This window comes from Chelonia mydas, chromosome 9 (genome assembly GCF_015237465.2).
Source record: "Chelonia mydas isolate rCheMyd1 chromosome 9, rCheMyd1.pri.v2, whole genome shotgun sequence".
NCBI lineage: Eukaryota > Metazoa > Chordata > Testudines > Cheloniidae > Chelonia > Chelonia mydas.
The window spans coordinates 66,335,080-66,355,575 of NC_057855.1; the positions used below are offsets into that span (position 1 = coordinate 66,335,080).

Sequence of the window (20,496 nt, forward strand, 5' to 3'; positions counted from 1 at the left end):
GGAACGCAATGTCTACATAGAAACCGTGTTGTCCTAACTACACTGACATAAGGCCTATGCCTCACATTGCGGTGCTTTTATTTTGTTGGTATAGCAGGGAATTACTTTTGCAGGAGGAGCATTTCAATGTGTAGACCTCCACTGTTTTGTAAGTGTAGACAAGGCCCTAGGATTGCTGGAACTTTCCTATGAAGTCAACAGTGGTCAACATTTACTGCCTGGCAAACAGATGAAAAGAAACTTCACCAGCTGAGCCTTCTCTGCCTGCTGAGTCAACCTGCTGCACACATACACAATGGGAAATAATTGCCTAAGAAGGAGCACTTCGGAAAAGGATCTCAGGGTTATCGTGAACCACAAGCTAAATATGAGTTAACAGTGTAACACTGTTGCAAAAAAGCAAACATCTTTCTGGGATGTATTAGCAGGAATGTTGTAAGCGAGACAGGAGAAGTAATTCTTCCACTCTACTCTGAGCTGATTAGGCCACAACTGGAGTACTGTGTCCAGTTCTTGGTGCCACATTGCAGGAAAGATGCAGACAAATTGGAGAAAGTCCAGAGAAGAGCAACAAAAATTATTAAAGGTCTAGAAAACATGACCTGTGGGGGAAGATTGAAAAAATTGGGATTGTTTAGTCTGGAAAAGAGAAGACAGAGGGGACATGGTAACAGTTTTCAAGTACATAAAAGGTTGTTACAAGGAGGAGGAAGAAAAATTCTTCTTTTTAACCTCCGAGGACAGGACAAGAAGCAATGGGTTTAAATTGCAGCAAGGGAGGTTTAGATTGGACATTAGGTAAAACTTCCTGTCAGGGTGGTTAAGCACTGGAATAAATTGCCTAGGGAGGTTGTGGAACCTCCATCATTGGAGATTTTTAAGAGCAGGTTGCACAAAACACCTGTCAGGATGGTCTAGATAATACTTAGTCCTGCCATGAGTGCAGGAGACTGGACTAGATAGCTTCTCAAGGCTCCTTCCAGTCCTATGATTCTATGATAATCAAACATCCTCGGTGAAGATTTCCTGTTTAAAAGTAAGGTTTAGGCATTTAGGAATTTTAACTCTTTTTTCCAAGTTGTTTGGTACGTTGCTACAAATAAAGGTTTAAATAGATTTAGATAATCCTTACGATTTTTTATTTTCCCTACAAAACTGGGTTTAGATTATACAATTTAAACACTGGTACAAACAGCTGCAGGAGTATTTTTTCATTTACAATTTTTTTAAGGCAGTGCACTGAGTAATATTCTGAGTGATTACCACTATTTTGTCTCAGAATCCAGCTTAGACCTAAGGGGTCATGAATGTCCACCATCTGCAATGTCCAAAACTTCAATCTCATCAGCTGGTACCACCACCAGTGCTGTAACTAAAACATGCACCAAAAGACTTACTTCATCGTCCAGTAAAGTCATCAATGAGTTTGTATTAAGGAACAACAAATTAACATGGTTCAATCATTATAAGCAGGCTCCTCTCCACCAAGCAGAGCAACCATTCCTGGAAAGCAATGAGGTGGCAAAATTCGCAGGCATCTTGAGTAATTCTTATTAAGCCCAAAACTGACTGAGAAGAGTTACCAAGGTCTCTCTCAAAATTGGGCACCTGTGCAACAAAATGGCAGATGAAATTCAATCCTGATAAGCGCCAGGTAATGGACATCAGAAAATGTAATCCCAACAAAATGATGGGGTCCAAATTAACTGTTACCACTCAAGAAAGATCTTGGACTCCCTGTGGATAATTTTCTGCAAACAAGTGCTCAATATTCAGTAGCAGTCAAAAAAAGGCTAACATTGGGAAATGGATAGATAATAAAACAAAATATCATAATGCCACGATATCAATCAATGGTACACCCAAACCTTAAATATCGCATGCAGTTCTGGTTGCCCCATCTCAAAAAAGATACCCTGCATTAGAATTGGAAAAGGTATAGAAAAGGGCAACAAAAAATGATTAGCAGAATGGAGCAGCTTCCATGCAAGGAGACTTTTTAGTTGGAAGAGTGTCAACTGAGGGGGGAACCTGATAGAGATTTTTTTTTTTTTTAAAGTGGTGTGGAAAAAGTGTTGTTTACTGCTTCACATAAAAAACAAACCTGGGTCACCCAATGAAATTAATAGGTAGCGGTACAAAAACAAACTGAAGTACTTCTTCACACAATACACAGTCAACATGTAAAACTTGTTGTCAAGAGATGTTGGGAAGGCCAAAAGTATACCTTGGTTCAAGAAAGCATTAGATAAATTCATGGAGGACCCGGACTATCAACGGCTATTAACCACAATGGTCAGGGACACAACCCCATGCTCCAGGTATTCCTAAACCTTCAGAAGCTGGGACTGGATAACAGGGTATGGATCACTCAAATTGCCCCGTCCTATTCATTCCATCTGAAGCATCTGGTACTGTCCACTGTCAGAAGACAGAATACTGGGCTAGGTGGACCACTGGTCTGACCCAGTACCGCTGCTCGTATGCAAGATGGCTAAATACAGTGTATGAGAAGGAAATTGAACACTGTGCAAAAATGCTGACAGGAAATATGTTAAACTGCATCTTGATGGGTGGTGCAATGCATCTAGTAATATGCATCTAGTAATATGTGTTTTTGTGACAACAGAAGACGGGGTTGTCTATCTTACAGGAACAAATGATATATCAGGAACACCCTTACAGAAGCAGTATAAGCAATTACAAACTGACAACAAACATTCAGGTGGGTAGCTTTCTCACAGACAATGCTGCCAAAGTAGCAAAGATATGAAGAAATCTAGAAGATAATTAATGCGACTTACAGCATATGGTTACAGTGGTCACTTGATGGATCTTTTAGCCAGAGACATAAGTACAGCTCCAGGAATAAAGGAAAGTGCTGCTGAAATTGCAAAATATTTCAGTAACAGTCATTTTGCTTTCAGGTTCACTGAAAAGGCCAGGAGGATCCAAACTAATTCTCCCCCAAGATGTGCAACGGAATTCAGCCACTGACTGATTTCAGCTATTTATTAAGAATTGGCCTATTCTGATGACAATGTGATGAAAATTGTGACAAGACAGAACCATCACAGCCTAAGTAGTCAACACAGGAGTAAAGAGAAATGTACAAGATAGGTTTCAGCGTATTCAGCATATTTCCATAGCTTTGGACAAACTGCAGAAAGATTCCTGTTGTACTGCTAATGAAGTTTGGAAACAACTTTGAGACACTGAAGAAACAAACACCCAACAACAAAGTTAAATTGCAGGCAGCAAAGAAGATGGATCATATTCTTGCCAGGGTAGATGTTATATCAGCATCTTTTTCAGCCATTAGGCATGGGCATCTAATTATCACCCATAAATAATGCCAACCCTAGTAAATTTCAGGACTGAATATGAACCATACAAGCAAAACATATTTGCTGATGTTTCAAACAAAGTCATGCCACTAAAATGGTAGAAGTCACTAGCTAAGCATCTGGAAGGAGACTTTATTTAAGTGCTAACTCTGAAGTGGTAGCCTCTTCTGCAGATACAAATGAAGGAAGTATTTTTTCCTGGACTAATTCATTCAAAGTTGGAAAAGCAGGAAGACTTGTCTCTTTTCCATTCTATGAATAAAAATGAGGAGGGAGGGGATGAGATCTACCAGTTTTTAAAGTCTGAATGACAGACGAACGAACTTAGAAGACTTGTCTCATTATCAGGAGACTACAGCCTGGTTTACACCTAAACATAGTTATGGCAAGTCTACACTACAAAATTAAGTCAACCTAAGTTACGTCAACCTACAGTCACCACAATAATTAAACTGCTTTGCATGCTCCTTGGGTCAGCAGTTGGTTTCCTCACCAGCAGCGCTTAGACCAATTTAACTGTCAGCATGGAGCATTGTGGGACAGCTTCTGAAAGGCAGTAACAGTTCACGTAAGTAATGCAGTATCTACACTGCAATTACACCGACCTAACTACATTAACTTAAGCATTACGCCTCTCGTTGAGGTTACATCACTAGGAGCCCTATTTTAGTGTAGATCAGTGGTTCTCAAACTGCAAGCCCCAGGCACTTTTGGCCCAATCAGCACACAGCTGCGGCCCGTGTGACATCCTCAGGGCCATACATGTAGTATATATATTGTGCAGATGCAGCCCACAAAACAGAGAGCTGCATATGCAGCCCACAATGGTAAACAGGTTGAGAACCACTGGTTTAGATGCTTACAGAGTTAGGTCAATGTAAGCTGCCTTATGTCGACCCAACTCTAATGTAGACCAAGGCTCAGTCAACCTAGCTACATCGCTCGGGGTATAAAAAATTCACACCTGAAAGACATAGTTAAGTTAACCTGCGCCACAGTATAGATAGCACTTGATCTACGAAAGAACTCTTCATTGTCTTAGCTACCACCTCTCCAAGAATTGGATTTACTACAATGACAGAAGAACCCCTTACATCGCTGAACCACAAGTCCATGCTATAGCGGCACAGCTGCCGATGTAGTGTTTCTAGTGTAGACATACATTTCTACTCCAGTTACTTCACTTAGGCACATTAGAAAATTTTCCCAGGCTGCCTTGAAATAATCACTGACTATACCTAAACCCTGTTTAATAAATCATTTAATTGTAAATGTGAAACACGTTTTGTCGAGAAGTTTGTATATCCCAAACATTTAAAGTTTAGTTTAATAAAAATACATTTTATATACTGTTGTGTGCTTAAATTCCAGTTAACATCCTATTGCAGCTTGACAAATCAACAACAAAAATATATCATTCATCATTTCCTAATGTACTAAAAATGAACCATTAAGAATCTGAAAACATTAAGCTATAGAATTGTTTAAATAATGAGTACCGCAATTGTGCTCCTTCCTAGATAGCAAATAGTGCACCATATCTAGTGTAAAGGCTCTGTGTAGTTGTAAATGACATGTTTTAATGATTATGTAAACCAATGAGAACACACCTTTTTTTTGCAGAGTATAAATGGAAACTTGATTAAAATCAATTATTTACACTGACACTTCCCACTTGGTGATTTAAATTGTGGATTTAAATGAATCAGTCCCACTAACATGGTTGTTTCTGTATCATATATGACCATTGGTCCGAGCGGTTCTATCCACCTGGAAAGGAACTCCTCCTCCTTAACCTAACAGCCTGCTAACTACCCTTAAGAAGAAACTGCTAGAAGAAAAAAAAAAGTGTGGTTAAGTAGACATTTTAGGGGAAAGGGAGACTAGAGAACCCAAGATGCAGAAGAAAACCTTTGTTTTTAATTATCACATAACTGGTTCTGTTCAGTTACAAATCCTACAAAGCCCTTTTAACAGCTTGCATTAAAGCTTAAGTGTAGCCTATAGGGATAGCCTGCTTGCTTACCTATATATTTTTTCTAACTGATTTCTCATTTTTTATAGTTTTGAATATTTGTTTTATTATAATAGATTTATAGGTTTATATTAAAGAATATTGGCTGTAATGCAAGGGACCTACAGGACACATCCTGTATGTTGAGCTAAGGCAAAGTTAGCACACATATATGGCTGTGACCTTTAAAAATAAATAGATAAAGGATGCATGGAAGCAGGTTGGCAAAGGGAGCTTCCTAAGTTCTTATCTTTTAAACTCAACAGGTCCACCACAAGAAAAAAAAAAAAACAGATAGGACAAAAATAACTGATGTAACAATGATGTAATGCCATTAATATGTCATCAATACGTACAAATATGCCAGTCTATGAAGTACATGTAATAACATTTTGTGGGTGAGAAAATCAAGTGTGAACATAGAAGGAGGGCCTGAGTGTTCAAGCTCTAAGAGGGGTGACCCATCGTGCCAAGGAAGCTTTGAGTTTTAAATTCCAGTTTTGCTAAGCTTCTGAGTTCCAAACCTTCTAAATAAAACTCTAAGTTAGCTTCGATAGCTCTTAAGCTTCTTCTAAGCTCTGCACCTCCCACTCAAAAATTGAGGAACTAAAACCTGAATCTGAACTCTTCTGGCATGCCAGAGGCAAGGCTGGTTCTCTGTCTCTTATCACCAGGTTATCAAGAAAGGTGTGAGTATATCAATCAAAAGCTTTACACTATATAATATCACATGTATCTCTAAAACAATATTATTTCATTTGTAACTAATTATTTTAGCATTTAATTACTGTTTGAGTACTATTCCATTTATCTCAAAAGTCTTTAAGGCTACATTTGTCTCAGTGTAAGTGTGCTGGTCATACCCCTGAAGTCCTTGCAAACACTATGTAGCCTAATTCTGAAACAAAATGCTTATCTTCTAATCAAAGTAATTGGCAAGCCTATAACCCATATTACCCAAGTTAATATTAACTTCCTAAAATCAGGCAACATAAATAAGATTGGCTTGGCAGGCCAATCAACTGACTGGACAAATATTTTCAAATATTCCAGCAAGAATGCCAGGAGGTAGGCTGCAGCCTACCTTTTTGATTGCATCATAGTACCATCTGTTAGACGCCTACTTAAATGTCTTGATCATGCATTTTATTTTAAGTTAATGTCACCTGCTGGGGAAAAGGTGAGCACCTTGATTGTTCTAAAAGACTCCAACCAAACATTTTATGTATGTTTATATCTCTTCCTTCATGTACTAGGCCATCAATGTACATAGTGTTTAACAGGACTTGTAACCAAGTTGAGATATGGATCCTTCCCCAAAGAGCTTACAAATCTAAACTGACTAGACAAACATACAGAATAACTCCAAAGGGACTGGGGGGAAAGGAGGAGGGGAGAAGAAGGTTCACATTCATTAAACTTCCACCCCCAGAGAAAAGATGCACAGCCATTAAGCTGCTTGAAGAGTTGGCCTGCTGCCTACCTAGTATAAATCCATTTAAAATCACATTGTTAGTATGTTTTATTTTTTTTAATTTCTCTTGCTTTTGTAGTTGTTCAGTCTTCAATAACCGTCACACTTCAATACTAGATTAACATGGTTAAAAAAAAAGAAATTTTTTTTTTTTTTTTTTTTTTTTTTAGGACTCAGCCCTTCATATTTGAATTAATATATCTCAGTTAAGTAATTTCTTTTAAAATTAGACCTAAATACTGAAGGCTCGGCCTACAGAAGACCATAACATCTTACTGTTATCTTTCTAATAAATTAGTGCTTTAAAATGTCTGAACAATTATTCTGGGATTGGTCAAATGCTCAACCCTGAAGTTAGATGAGATTAAATGTACGTGTAGATGGTTTTCATGAGTTTTCTCAAATTGCGTTTACCTGCTAAATAAAAATACTTCAAAGAGTGTTGATGAAAATCACTTTCTGAAGGGAGGCGAGGCAAGCAGCAAAAACATAGTCAGACCTGCATGGTCATATGCCACTGTAAGCATAGAACCATATGCTTAAGTCCTAATGTAAACAGAAGAACAATGAAATTCCACCATAAGACAAGTATGGGAAAAGGCACAACTTCTTCGAGACAGGTACATGGACAGAGGTGCAGCTAGCCCCATAATTAAAACATGACATTTGGCAACTGGATTGTTCAGTTATGTATGGGCTACATTTTCACCTGTATTTAAGTACTGGGAATTGATCCAAAGGCTATTTAGGGACCATTTTATAACAAGTTCTCAATCCATTTCCTGGACTGCAAAAGGAAATGGAGTAAATTAGTCTTTCACCCCAGTTTTCATCACCATAGTTAAAGCAAACTTTCTTCCAATGCCAGTGCCAAACCAGTTATATGAACAGATGGCTTCCCCTCTCTCCAGTGTTGCCCATCTGGCACCTTTCACAAACACTAAATTCACTTAAGGTAATATAAGTAGGCATCTCAAATTGGTTTTCAGACTATCAGGATGCACTTCTAATTTACTGACATTTAACCAAAGAGACTTGGAAGACAGAGTTTTTAGATTAATGTTTTCTAATCAACCCATGTCTGCAGAGACTAACAAGTGTGTCACTGATTTCCCCATCTTACTTTGAAAAAGATAAATTTTCTACCAAAATGTAACCATGAAAGCATGCACTGATGGCAGCTGGTTGGTTTTCATCTTCAGTGTAAATCCAAGAAAAGTACTAAACGATTGTACATTCTGTAGATGTTACATCTGGAACAATTAATTTTTTGTATATTCTCATTTATCTACTTAACCTGGAAAACAAATATAGAAGGAACAGTGATTTTATTACTCATGTACTTTGAGCACTTGCACTGCTGAATATTGCTGCAAAGTGAAATAGATTGTTGCTGTAGTACCATATGCTATCTCAGGAAAGTCAACGATCATGTGAAAGGAATGAGCAATAGAACACTGAAATATATTCAAATTGTCACATATACTTGTCTGAAGCATTCATAATTGTCATTTTCACAGCCAGTCAGACACCCAGTGCCTGCTGCAGCAATAAAAAAACAAACGAACAAGCAACACAATATCATGTTTTCTCCTCCTTAGGGGCATCCCAATATTTGAGGGAGACAATTTCAGTTTCACAGCTATCAATTCAGTTTATACTTCTGCCTCTTCTCCTCCTCCACTGTACAGCTCCTCAAACCAGCTCTCTTGCCTAGAATACTTCTACAGTACTTATGAAGGAGTAGAGTTCAACAGAACAATTTATGATAATCTCACTCTCCCACACAAAATAAAATGTGCTTCCTCATCGGTTAAAGTTCACTGAATACCAAGACCCATCTTTAATGTTGCAAGATACTAACAACCACGAAGACATTTAAGACTAGAGCTCATCCAAAAAGTCAATTTACTCAAGTAATGTCTTTCTTCTCCCTTTGTCTGGATTTTTGTTTAATTTTAAAAAATATTTAAGCAGTTTTAATTGAGAGCACTCTACTGAGAGACTGGAGAGGCAAAGTTTGTAAAACCATGTCCTTTAAGGTTTAAAATTATATTCCAGCAAGTGCTAGCTCCTGCAGGAGCCCTAGTGTAGACAGAACTACCATGGGTTAAAGCTAGAATCCAAAGAGTTGATTAAAACCTGGACTGAAGTTGAGGTATCACCTATGGCAACTGTTTCTAGAAACTCCTCTGGAGACATTTACTGTTAGACAGGCGAGTCATCACAACTTCATTTTAACAAAGAGAAATTTGAGGATAAAAGCCACTTGAAGAGACTGCAGCTACTTATCTTTATAAAGTGGGCAACCCTAATTTTACACATGTAGTATAGTATTTCTATGTAAGTTCTCAGTCAGGACAGCAAGTTTAGTGTTAAAGAAGTGTGTCTACTTTAAGTTATGCATGAGTAAGCTTTTAGTCGCACTGTTAAACAAGAGAATACCAATTAAAATTTGTTACATATTTTTGGATGTTTTTCTTCATTTTCAAATATGTTGATTTCAGTTACAACACAGAATACAAACACCTCACTTTATATACACAGGCATATACAAAGCTCACTTTATATTTTTTATTACAAATATTTGCAGTGTAAAAATGATAAACAAAAGAAACAGTATTTTTCACTTCACCTCATACAAGTACTGTAGTGCAATCTCTTTATCGTGAAAGTGCAACTTACAAATGTAGGGGTTTTTTTTTCGTCACATAACTGCACTCAAAAACAAAACAATGCAAAATTTTAGCGCCTACAAGAACACTCAGTCCTACTTCTCGCACAGCCAATCAGTAAGACAAACAACTTCGTTTACATTTACAGGAGATAATGCTGCCCACTTCTTATTTACAATGTCACCAGAAAGTGGGAACAGGCATTTGCATGGGACTTTTGTCGCCGGCATTACAAGGTGTCTATGTGCCAGATACGCTAAACGTTCGTAGGCCACTTCATGCTTTGGCCACCATTCCAGAGGATGTGCTTCCATGCTGATGACGCTCGTTAAAACAATAATGCATTAATTAAATTTGTGACTGAACTCCTTGGGGAGAACTGTATGTCTCCAGCTCTATTTTACCCACATTCTGCCATATATTTCATGTATTTTGTAGTCTCGGATGAGGACTCAGCACATGTTGTTCATTTTAAGAACACTTTCGCTGCAGATCTGACAAAATGCAAAGGAAGTACCAATGTCAGATTTCTAAAGATAGCTACAGCACTTGACCCAAGGTTTAAGAATCTAAAGTGCCTTCCAAAATCTCAGAGGGATGAGGTGTGAAGCATGTTTTCAGAAGTCTTAAAAGAGCAACACTCCAATGCGGAAACTACAGGCCCAAACCAGCAAAAAAGAAAATCAACCTTCCGCTGGTGGCATTTGACTCAGATGATGAAAATTAACATGCGCCCGCCTGCACTGCTTTGGATGTTATTGAGAAGAACCCATCATCAGCATAGATGCATGTCCCGCCGCTTCACTTTACAGTGCTGAAAGTTGCAGCACTCGGAGAGCAAGTAGGGTGTTATTTTACACCCCTGAGCAAGAAAGTTTCAGCACTGTAAAGTGGCAGTGTAGAGTGGCTGCATGAGAAGTAGGACGGAGTGGACTTGTAGGCTCTAAAGTTTTGCATTGTTTTGTTTTTCAGTGCAGTTATTTTTGCACATAATTCTATATTTTATGATAAAGAGATTGCACTATAGTACTTGTATTAGGTGAACTGAAAAATACTATTTCTTTTGTTTTTTACAGTGCAAATATTTGTAATAAAAACAAAGTGAGGACTGTACATTTTGTATTCTGTGTTATAATTGAAATCAATATATTTGAAAATGTGGAAAACACCCAAAAATTTTTAAATAAATGGTATTCTATTATTAACAGTGCGATTAATCAAGATTAATTTTTTTTAATCGCTTGACAGCCCTACTTTTAAAATCTTCCTGTTTCTAAACTGCATTCAACATGTATGAAACTAATGTGGTTTTGTTAAAGTATTGGGGGTTGTGTTAAAGTATTGGAGGGTTTTTATAACTATTCCCAGTTGTCTCGCTACGTGTCCTAAAGTAAACACACAAGCCGGACAACTCATTTAACAAAACACACTTTTTAAATAGTTACCAAAAAACAGAATACTGTGAACTATGGTGTTATACTTTTTTCACTTAGCTTCCCTTATACAACTTGAAGACCAACTCTCTTTCCCCCCCGCCCCTTGAGGCCCCTAATTCAAAGTCACCACCTGATTTAAGTGGATTCACTTGGATGTTGTGATAATATTATAGTTGCCTACGGTTTCACAGTTCCCCAATACCTTCACGCTACAGTTGTGAGAGCACAATACTAATTGAATGCAACTTCAGGCTTTTCCACCCTCAAAAACAAAATTACTTATGCACAAATTGATAAAGAGGACAGAAGGGGAAAAAAAAAAAAAAGTCAAGTCAAGTCCATACATTTTCTGCACACACTGCAACTGTCTGTGCATCTCAAAGCCTTCCTTGGCACTGAAGGTTATCATGGTTTTTAAAGTTGAAAATAAAAAACCCAGTGAAAGGTGTAGCAATGTAATTTAGCCCAAGTAAATTTATATATCAATATGTCCTATTAATCTTAGCCCAAGATTATCCAATTTGACTAGCAATTGGGGGTTGTCGACTCAAGATTTCTCTTGGAGGGACCTGATTTTTTAGAGGATGGACGTTAACTTTCTGAAAGTGTCTGCAACCTCCTGAGAAGATAAGTTACATAAAAGGTTAGCAACCAACCACTGCACTAAAGCTGCACGAAGTTTCTGAGCAGCAAAATAAGATTAAGGTTTACCTACTTATTAGAAAACTGAAAATGAAGGAAGTATCTGAAGAAATTTGCACGTTCTGCTATTTTATTTCATACAGATAAATAGGAACAGAAGATTTGATTCCAATGTAGTACACAAGTTTAAGTTGATCCAAAGTTTGATTACAAGTCTATCTGCAATGTTAGCAATTGTTACACAAACACTAAAAAAATTTCTTGATCGCCAACTTTCACATGAAAATAAGATTCTGAAGATAATCAAATTCTCCAGATTTCCCTAAAACATGCTCCAAATGATGAGTATCTGCTGTCTGAAGAAAAGCCATCAAGAGGAAAATGCCTAGATGTACTCTCAACTTAAATAGAACTTGCACAGAATACATGCAAGACTGCAAGAAAGCACTCATTCATTTTACTCATCTCATAACTGTCAAGCAGCTTGTGGTAGGAAATCTGAAGAATAATGATGAATAATCAAGTGAAAACTTGTCAGTTGCACATGAGAAAAGCAGACCATTCAGTAACTTAGTAAAAACTAGCATTCCCTTTTCAGAGTCACAGAGCATGTGCAGATTTGTCTATTTTAACTGATTATATGTCTCAATGCTAGACAGTCTTACACATCTATACATTGTGAATGGGCATGTTAAAGCCATGAAGATGGATTTCCAGGTTTGACTGTAGTTTTGGTTCTAGATACATGATGCTTGAGTCAAAGTATAGCAACATGCTTCAAAATATTCAGTTTTAAACAATTAGCTATACTCCTTGCTAGTTGTAAACACTGGTGTTTCAACTATTCGCACCATTTTTATCATTGCCACTGCACCATCAGATCCCCCTAAGATTGCAAAGACTGACCAATTTCTCAATGGTTTTTCACATACCAAAACTAGAAACAAATAACTGCATGTCAAATTTTAGGAAACTGTTTGAAAACACACACCTATCTACTACTTGTTTCAGCCATAAATAGGATTCAAAGCATTCTGAACAACTGTTTTAATGTGCTGATCACTGGTTTTATTAGTATATTGTTTAAAAAAGTGCAGTTAGTTTAAACTATTCTTTTGAAAAATTAGTTACACTAGATAAATAGCAAGGCAAGTACAGTGAGTGTTAGCTTTCCTTCAAAAACGGTTAAATATTTCAAAGGATGCACACTAACAGCTTTTGCAGTCTGACTGAACATGACATTTTCCAAGCAAACCAGTCTGGTGTTTTATTTGAGTGCTGGAACCAGACATAGGAGGAGTGTATTAGAAAGTTACTGTATACAAGGACCACCAGACCCCACTGAAAAGATGGTAAGATTTGGCAATAGCTATGACACTTATTCCAGTATTTGAAACATGTATTGTAAAATTTTTACACAGACAATGCCTTGTTTATACTGCTCTATATACACTAAAATTTAAGTACAATATTTATATCCCAATTGATTTATTTTATAATATGGTTAAAATGGGAAAGCAAGCAAATTTTCAGTAATAACGTGCTGTGACACTTTTTGATTTTGTAAGCAAGTAGTTTTTAAGTGGGGTGAAAATTGGGGGTACGCAAGACAAATCAGACTCCTGAATGGGGTACAGTAGTGTGGAAAGGTTGAGAGCCACTGCTTTAGAACTATAATTTTGATTTAGATGCAAGATGTTTTACAAAACTCAAGAACAGGTTCATGATTTCTCACTCCATTAAGAACTTCTGGGGGAGGATTTACACTTTGTCTATCAACAGTCTTATGATAGTCAAGACTGAAATTTTACTCTTCACTGAATCTTTACTCAATTAAAAATGGAGGACTTGTGGCACCTTAGAGACTAACAAATTTATTTGAGCATAAGCTCTCGTGAGCTACAGCTCACTTCATCGGACGTATATGCTTATGCTCAAATAAATTTGTTAGTCTCTAAGGCGCCACAAGTCCTCCTTTTCTTTTTGCGAATACAGACTAACACAGCTGCTATTTACTCCATTTATTTAAACCATTTACTCAATTTAGTGTCACACACTATGTACACTTCATAAAGTTACCTTACAAACCAAGTATTTTCAGGCAAGGGCCATCTTTTTATTATCTGTAATACTGTGCTGAATATAAAGAAGTCTTTGTCCATGGGGAGGCTCCGAGGCACCACCAAAACACCAATATTTATGTCCTCAATATCTTATGTTGTAGCTACTAATAGGTAATATTCTACATTTATCTTTTAACCCAAGTCCCCTTTTCACTTCAGCCTATCCATTGTCTACATTTGCTACTCTTTCCTATCAACATACATAAATGCATTAAGTAATGGGATATTATACAACCTCTGTGAAAACATGAATGGTTATAACAAGATCTATAAAGTCTCTAAGCACTATACTACATCTAAATACTGCCTACAGAATCGTAGTGCTTAACTGGGTCCTGTACACAGGGTTTCACCTTTAAGCGGCAACAAAATAGTTGTCAAATGATTTCTCTTTAGACAAGGAGAAAGAGTGTTATCCAACTGAATCTGCACAGCAAGCTAGGTAGGCAGAACAACAGCATAAACCAAACAGTGAAATTTCACTGTTTGCTCTTATGAAGAATGCTACAAAGAAGTTTAATTACTACAGGTGGCCAGGGCCATGGTTGTGCATCTCATCTAAATCTAAATGCCAGCTTAGTTCTTGAACTAAAGTTGGGGCATTGTTGCTCATCTACCACCACCACTGCTAGATGTAACATCTTAGGGACAAGGGGGAGTTACCTTAAAAGGTAGGGTTTTCTTTCATATATATCCAACCCTGCTCACCTTTTGTCATCAAAAGAGAGCCAGGTTTGAAAGGGTATGGCTACAGGCCTTGTGAAACAGTATCAGAGACCATTTATTTTGTTTTATACCGCTCAATCTACTTAAAATGTCCTGAAAAAGCGCCCATTAGCAACCCACTACTTTCTCTTGAAAATCTTCAAGAGCAACTCGCTAACATCTCTGCTCCTCTCCCTCTGTCCAACACTGATCGATTTCTGCTTTGATGACTTCTTATACTTATTAACAACAGAACTACCACTAGTTAAGCAAGACCCAGGAGAGCATGCAGAGAGAGCACTCTCTCATCACAGGAACAGTGTGGAGTAAACAGGAAGGGAAACTAAAACATGACTAAAGAGATGAGAGTGAATGATGAGTGAAATTACTCCAGTATGAACTTTTGGATTATGTAGTCCAGTACCTTGTCTGTCACCGGCTAGCATTAGATGCATTAAAAAATGTTAACAACCCACGGAGACAATAGTGTAGTAACATACTCCTATATAAATTATCTTCCTAACTTCAAGCAATTTGCTTCCATCTCTAAGCATGAAGGATAAATGCTTTAGCTTTGTTTGTCCAACAGTAGGTTTTTATCCATAAAAATTAGGGAATAATCAGCATCCTATGGAATTCTTAGCATCAATAGCACTTCCTGATACCAAGTGCCTCAGATTAGTTAGGCTTTATGCAACAAGTAATTAGCAGTTTGATATTTTTAAAATTCCAGTTAAGAAAGCCCCCAAAAGATAAGCCACAAATCAAGTTGCTCTCCTCAATTAGAGGTGAGCCTTAAGTTCCAAGTCTTCTGTCCTTTACAATAAGAAGTTAAATATTTTGCTGAAGTGATTTTAACATTAGCATCACATCCAGCTGCCCGGGATAATCCTGTGTTCTATAAAACCACCATAAAAACCTGAGCCTCATCAGTAAAGTCATCCTCAGCAGTTACAACGTAACAGCAGTAAACTTCATGAACTCATGCAGGAAGATTTACAGTGAAGGTCATCTGTGCATCAGATGTTCTCCCATTTTAATATTTCTCCTGGAATGATACATACTACAAAAACCTACCTACATCAACACTTCAGGACATATTATATCTTTCTAGTTGATGCCTTTGCAGTTCATGCTGCTCTACATACCTAGCTCCAATCAACTTTGTCAGAAAATGGCCAATAATATAATCCATCCAGGTCTGCTTTAGTCTACACAGCAAAGAAAACCCCATATTTGGCCTGTGCTGGTCGACTCTGGCTAGTGGGACTGTTCTATTGCTGTGCAGACTTCCGGGTTCAGGCAGGAGCCCAAACCCTGGGACCCTCCCACCTCATAGGGTCCCAGAGCTCAGGCTACACCCCGAGCCTGAAAGTCTACGCAGCAATGGAACAGCCCCATAGCCCCAAGCCCTGTGAGCTCAAGTCGGCTCGCATGCGCCAGACATGCATGTCTAGTCGCTGTGTAGACACACCCTAAGAGGCCTCAGGTGCACCAGTGCTAAACTGCTCCTGCTGAGAGGTCAAAACATTTGAGTAAGTTAACATTTACGATGTTAAGACATACCTGAGCTACGTCAACCATAGTTGCTTATAATCCTGTTGCTGACATATGGTATTATGTTTGCTCTGTCGACAATATCTTTGTGCATCCACTACAAAGGCTTTTGTTTAAGTGAAGTTAGTCAATTGAGATAGTGTTCTAGATTTCTTTTTCATTATATAATTTATTGTGTCAAGAAACAGCTCTCTCGAATATGCCTGTATGTCACATTCAAACAGTTAACATTTGGATAGCCGCAGTCACCCTTGGATATTTTAGTCAATAGTTGCTTACCTCAAAAGAGTTTACTTTACCATGATCCAGATGCCAGATGTAAAAAACCCTGCTTTTGTAGTTGCATCATAGCATTACTCAACTGTGAAGTCAACATTAGGAACAACAAATCTGTTTTACACCACTTATTTTTAAACAATAAGCTATACTATTTTAAATGTAGACAGGTCAGAAAGTGGAAAGCCTTTTTTTAGTGCCAATGTATACATACTTGGGTGCTTCTATTGTTAATTTTCACAACACGTGAAATTATGTTATACTCAAGTAATCTACCTTTCTTCAATTAAGGTGCCAATTTGCATTTCACAGTCACATTTTCTTTCTGAGTTTCTCTGTTTCTGAGAGAACCAAATGAAGAGGAAACTGACTACATACAACCAGGGAAACTATAGACAAAATACTTTCACACAGGGTTTTTTGTTGTTGTTTTGGGTTTTGTTTTGGTTTGGGTTTTTTGGTTGTTTTAACTCACAAGCTTAGGTAAGAGTCAGACCTTCGATTGTATTTGACTGTGCCTCTTTAGAAAGATGAGCTGGATAGACTCCACAGACTTTATATGGCTAACTGTGGTGAACAGAAGTGTGTGAACACATATCTGAGCATCACTGGGATGCTCACAGCAATGTGGCGTAGCCAATCAACAAGCAACATCCACCACCCTTGCTTAGGCTCAGCTATGCCTCTAAATCAGCGGTCGCCAACTGAGGGACACAGGTCAGCCTCCACGAAGAGCAGGAAGGGAGCGCCACCCAGCCCCGCTCTGCCCCCAGTTCCACTCAGGCCATGGCCACTGGCTCCCGGCCAGGGCCCCAGCTCCGCTCTCGGCATGGCTCTGCTCCCAGCTCCCGACCACGACCCCACCTGTAGCATTGGCTCCCAGCCCCCAGGGGGCATAGACAAGGTAAGGGGAGGCACAACCAAAAAAAGCTTGGGGACCACTGCTCTAAATCTGAGTCACATAAACCAATTTACCTACATGCAAAACAGTGAAATTCCAAGGGTGAATTTCATAGCAGTTTGATATGTCAGTCACGCAGATTAAACTACCTCAGATTTGTTGCTGGGTAGTCCACCTCATCTGGGACCATGTCTAACATCCATGCCCAATTAATTTTTGAAAGCAGCTCCCATAAAGCTTTTAATTCTTCCCTAAAGGTAGAACTCTCCACTAACCTTGGAGATGGTGGCACTGGTCTGATACATATGATAAATTCTGATGAGAGCTAGGAAGAGGAGTTTTGTACAATTGCCAAGTGCAGACTCCAGCATTTGACATGCAACACAGTTCTCTTCCATGCCTATGAAGTGCAGGGATGTTACTCTTTAATACAGTTGTTATATGAAAGGTTATTCAGATCACGTTTAGAGTTTCCCCTGCTGCCTTCAGTGCACACTTTCTCTCCCTCTTAACAAAGTGCTGTTGAGCTCAGGGTCCTGTAATATGGAAGCCTAGACTTACAGATTTAAGTCAAATTTCAAGTTTTATAGAATGGCACTGTGGAGGTAAACAGTTTTTCTACAATGTATTGCCATATACAAAATACGTTGTAAGATCTGAGGCACACTGCGTCTTTATTGGCATTAGTTTGGGATGACTTGCATAACTTACTCAACTTGGCAGATCCTGAGTAACCCAATTATGCCAAGAAAACAATTATACCAAACTATCAAGTAAACACACAATTTAATTTCAGACAACTCAACAATCATAAGTACAGTGGAATTCCCCTCCCATTTTTGAAATATTCCCTTACCTTTATTACTTGTACAAAGACAAGGACATTAAGATTAAGTGCATGAGAAACAACTCATTTGAAGCTCAGGGGGCTGAATCCACTGAGGCAAGCAGCTCCTCTCAGCTACAGTTTAAACCAACAAAATTTAACAAGCTTACTCTTCTAAAGTATGGAGCAACTCTCCAGCTGAGTGCAGCCTAATTTCCCCTTGGAAGTTCTGACGCACCACAGGCAGCCACTTGTGGCAAGTTGTATCTTTACCCTACACCCCCTCCCCTTTACTCCTCCCCCGAGCTTGGTGTATATCAAGCATTCTGTACCCCCACCACCACCCCTGCAACAACAGGATGCTAATTCTCAAACAAAGCTCAAAAGTTGAAAGCTAATATGCACGTTTTATATTGCTAGTTTTATAAGAATGAGGTTTAGTACTTGATCCTACAAAACTAAGTACCCGAGTAATTTTAGGCATTGAGCAGTTCCACTGAGTGCAAAGGGCCTAACACAAACACATGGTTCTCACGGGCAAAGGAGTGAAAGGGAATGAGAGAAGGGTGCCTCTGAAAAAGTATGTCTTGTTTCATGGAAGTAAGTGTACCTACCATAGGCAAATACCTGGGATTTTCTCCACACAAATCTGAGTCTCGGAATAGTCATGCAGATTAGACAAACTACAGGGACCAAGCAATACTGAAATACCCATCTCCATCACTAAGTAATGTTCCTAAAACTCATTTAAATCTCTCCCTCCTAGTGAAGCTAACCACTATTTCCTAGTTCTGGACTCCCATAACACCTGTTGGCATTGAATTTCAACATATATTGCCTTACAATTTTTTTTAGCATAAACATAAGGAGAATTGAGCAGCGTAGCCCCCTTATCACTAACAAGTGAGAAGACAAACTGGTAAATTCATCTAGCAGTCTCCTAGTTGACAGTGTAGGGATCTGGTAAAATTTAGCTTTTTGTAAGTGCCAGTTCCATCTCTTCATTGGGAATTGAAACACAAAAGCATAGAGATAATGATTGAAATAAGTAAACGCAGCTACTTTAAGAAACCGGTTAAGTTCCACTATGCAAGATTAACAAGACCTAAAAATGCTTAGTGGCTGAAAAGTTAGATTTTAATACATTCTGAGTCTTCAGGTTAGCCACTGAACCCCAATGGTGACTTTAAAATTATTATTTTCACATTTAGAAGGCACTTTATGAAGTGCATTGGCTACATATATCTATTTCTTGGTGTGCTGATTATCAAAGAATCAGCAGTGTGCCTCTTGATCCCAAAACAGGTGTCGCAGTGTAAAGGTAACCCCAGCGATTACTTAGTTTAGCCCTGGTGTGAGCACTTGAAATCACTTCAACTGCCACACCACGGCTGAATTCAGAGCCCCTTGCAAAGAGGCAGCCCAAACGAGGTTTACAGGCGGATTCGGGGCAAAACCCGTACTTGTTGCTGTGAGTCACGGGTCCTGTCTCGCGGGGGGAACCGTTCCTGAAGGAGCCGTGTTTTAAAGACAGCATCGTGAGCTCAACCCCACACGCCCAGGGCCCTCCCCGCGCCTCCTCTCGGGTTGCGAGCGGGCGCGAGGGTTGGCGTGCAACAGCTGTCTCAGGGACCGGCAGGGCTTTTCCATGCACAATACCCACGGCTTGAGGGGCACGCAAACCGCTCCGCAGGACCCGCCCGGCTCCCAAACCCTAGGACCAACCGCCGGGGCGGCGGCAGCACGACACCTAGACCCGCACCCGCAGCGCGTGACTCCTGCCCCACGCCAGCCTCCCACCCCCGCCACACGCCCTCCAGCCTCTTCCCGCCGCGCCCGGCACGTGCCCGCTCCCGCGGTGCCCCCCGCTCCCTCACCAGCTTGGGCTTGTTCCTGCTCTCCTCCTCCGCGGCGCGCCCGCTGCGCTTGAGGTTCGCCCTGCCGGAGCCCGGGGTGTCCTCGCCCGCGGCGCCCGCGCCCCCCGCGCCCGGGTCCGCCTGGTTCTCCATCCTCCTGCCCTGAGCGACGGCCTTCTGTGCTGCGAGCGGCTTCCTCAGGGCCCCATAGGCGCTTCACACGCCGCAGGGCAGACGGGCGGCTCCCTGCTGCTGCCGCTTCCTTCTCCCCCCACCCCCTCCGGCCAGTCGGAGAGAGCCCTCGGCACCCTTCTGCGCATGTGCCTACCCCTGAACGCCGGCCTAGTGAGCATGCGGCCAGCTCCCTGCGCATGCCCCTTACGAAAGTGAAGCCACGGCGAAGCTGCCGCCCTTACCTCGAGCTTCTCCGAGGCTCCCTTTCCCTGAAGTCCCGTAGCAGAACGGGAGGGGGAGGGGCGGCGAGCAACAGATGCGACAGCAGCGGGGGCGGGGCATCTAGTTGATCCGGAGCTTGCGGGTCACATCTGCTGACTGAGGGCGCGTAGGGAGCCAGCGTGTTTGCGGCTGGTGGCTGCTCCAGGGTCACCCGGAGACAGCCCAGGAGCGTCAGCTCTGCTTCGCTGCAAACGACGGCTCTGCGAGG

At 40.0% G+C, this 20,496-nt stretch overlaps 1 protein-coding gene across 10 annotated transcripts in view; it reads right to left on the reverse strand.

Moving 5' to 3' along the window:
* DIAPH2 (diaphanous related formin 2) overlaps positions 1 to 20,251 on the reverse strand; it is an 811,416-nt gene extending 791,165 nt beyond the window's left edge. For 3 of the 10 annotated variants that reach the window (XM_043522785.1, XM_037908257.2, XM_043522786.1), the window contains exon 1: positions 19,854 to 20,140. In XM_043522785.1, the coding sequence (XP_043378720.1) occupies positions 19,854 to 19,985 (132 nt within the window). In that variant the 5' untranslated portion in view covers positions 19,986 to 20,140. Of the gene's footprint in view, positions 1 to 19,853 lie in introns of all 10 variants that reach the window. The other 7 variants (XM_043522784.1, XM_043522783.1, XM_037908254.2 and 4 more) reach the window with 5 other exon arrangements.
* Between the last annotated feature and the right edge of the window lie 245 nt (positions 20,252 to 20,496).